The following is a 1,958-nucleotide window of genomic DNA, read 5'->3' as shown; positions in this document are numbered from 1 at the left end:
CAGATGTTGAAAGCTCATGCAACTACAGTCCAGCAATCTCGGCCAAGCACTACAGGACCCTACAATCTTTGTATAAAAAAAGAATCCAAACCACCAGGATGTGTCTCATCTTCTGGATTTGGAATTTCAAGCCAGAAGAGCATTCATTGATTCAGATAGTTTTTGAGAGGAGGACAGACACAACAAGATCATAGAAGCATATCCTTGTTTCAAGGACATTGGACATGTAAGTCAATACTTTGCATTCTTAAATGCTTGATATAACCTGCAATGTTTCAGACAATTTCCTTCATTGAATAGGTCATGGATAAGCTTCAACGCATTCTGAACAAAGATAACCCATGCTACATAGCTGAACTAAAGGGAAGATGGAAAGACTTCTGCCAGAAGGTGCAGTTTTTTGGTGTTTGGAAAAAAAACGCTGAAACCACCAATGGGGGTGGACAAAGGAAAGCAATTATACTTTGGAATTATTTGTGATCAGGGTTTAAATGTGTCCATGAGTTTTGGACTTTTAACTATTTTTTAAATTTATTTTATTTTTGCTTTATGATGGCTAAGTGTGTAAACAGGTCTTACAAAAAATGAGTATAGAAAGCAGTCACTTCCTAAATGTTTTTGTATAAATAGTTTTATAACTTTGATCAGATTTGACCTTGTATGCATTGTAAAGCTGTTTTTTTTTCTTTTTTACCCAATTGTACCCGATCTTTTCCTGTACAGCTGAACAGGCTCTGGAGATCCTTCATGCCCTGCCATCGCTGTTTCCGTCTGTGTCTGCTCCTCCAAAACGAGTACGAGAGGCAAGTGAGGCTCTGGTGCATGTCCTTGAGGTGAGCTGTGTGAAATGTTCCTGGATAAGTTTGAGTTAAGTATTAGAAAACCTATAACTAAAGGAGCCTCTGATTTCCTATATTCTTCCTTTTTATCTCTTCAGAGACACCCAAAACAGTTGTTTTTATAAAGATAGTTTTCAATAGTTAAATGTTGGTGCTTTTTTGTGCTGTTTAAATGCGTTATGCAGCATGTGTTATCCCCTCAATAAAAAACCAACCAAGACTAGCATAGCCCTCATTTTTGTTTTGGGAAGGTAGACTGCAGTAAATGTATTTTTGCATAGTTTCAGGGTTCCCTGATTAGTTGTAACATTAGACTTTATTTGATAAACATATTTTAACAGTAAAATAAAGACTGTAAAAATACTGTAGGCTGTTTAGTTTTGTAAAATTTTAAAAATACATTTTAACACGGATGGGGCCATTTTATTTCCACACAAAGCATTCTGGGTAAATGATGACGTGGATAGGTCCTCGGTGCGAGGCTGCTAGTGAGCTATATCCACCGACCACTAGCACCGACACTATATTGCCTATCAGGTTTTCAGGTGGATGTCAACGTGAGCAAATACCAATGATAAAACAGAGACCGAGACAGATAAATATAAAAAGGTAAGTGATTTTATTTACAATAGTGCTGGGATCTGGGGACGGGACCTTAAACAGAGGATTTGCAGAGGTGAATAACAGGTAGGCTGTCCGGTATGATTTTGAGTTGATAATGATTGTGGATGAGGCTTACAGGTTGATGAAGGAGATGAAACTTGGAGGAGGTCCAACAGGTGAAGTTCCACAGGTGAGTATTTTACAAGTGCAGATTTATTTACAGTGTTTCGTTGGAAGCAGCGCATGAGATCCAGGTGAGTTTGGCTCAGTTTCCAAGGTTGGCTTTAAAGTACTGGAGGTCGCTTCTGTAAACAAGAAGGCACAGGTACAAAGGTAATGTAAACTCTCTAGAAGACAACAAGTAGCAGGCTGAGCTCATACCCAACAGAGGCGATGCTTCAGCGACGAGATCTTCTTCTTCTTCTTCTTCTCTTCTATTATGGCGGATTGCAAGCAACTTTAAGGTGCATACCGCCACCTACTGTACACGAGTGTGTAGCAACATTTCTTTACATC

General features: G+C 38.9%; 1 protein-coding gene across 1 annotated transcript in view; it reads left to right on the top strand.

Annotated features, from left to right (window-relative positions):
• Window positions 1–449, top strand: part of LOC106518350 (uncharacterized) — a gene marked incomplete in the record, with an annotated part of 4,142 nt that extends 3,693 nt beyond the window's left edge. The window contains 2 exon segments of the mRNA XM_014009610.1: window positions 1–226; window positions 301–449. Of these exon segments, the coding sequence (XP_013865064.1) occupies window positions 1–194 (194 nt within the window).
• Between the last annotated feature and the right edge of the window lie 1,509 nt (window positions 450–1,958).

This window comes from Austrofundulus limnaeus, unplaced genomic scaffold, assembly GCF_001266775.1.
Source record: "Austrofundulus limnaeus strain Quisiro unplaced genomic scaffold, Austrofundulus_limnaeus-1.0 Scaffold60, whole genome shotgun sequence".
Lineage (NCBI taxonomy): Eukaryota > Metazoa > Chordata > Actinopteri > Cyprinodontiformes > Rivulidae > Austrofundulus > Austrofundulus limnaeus.
The sequence above is the reverse complement of the archived record's forward strand: the minus strand, read 5'-3'. Positions and strand labels throughout refer to the sequence as shown.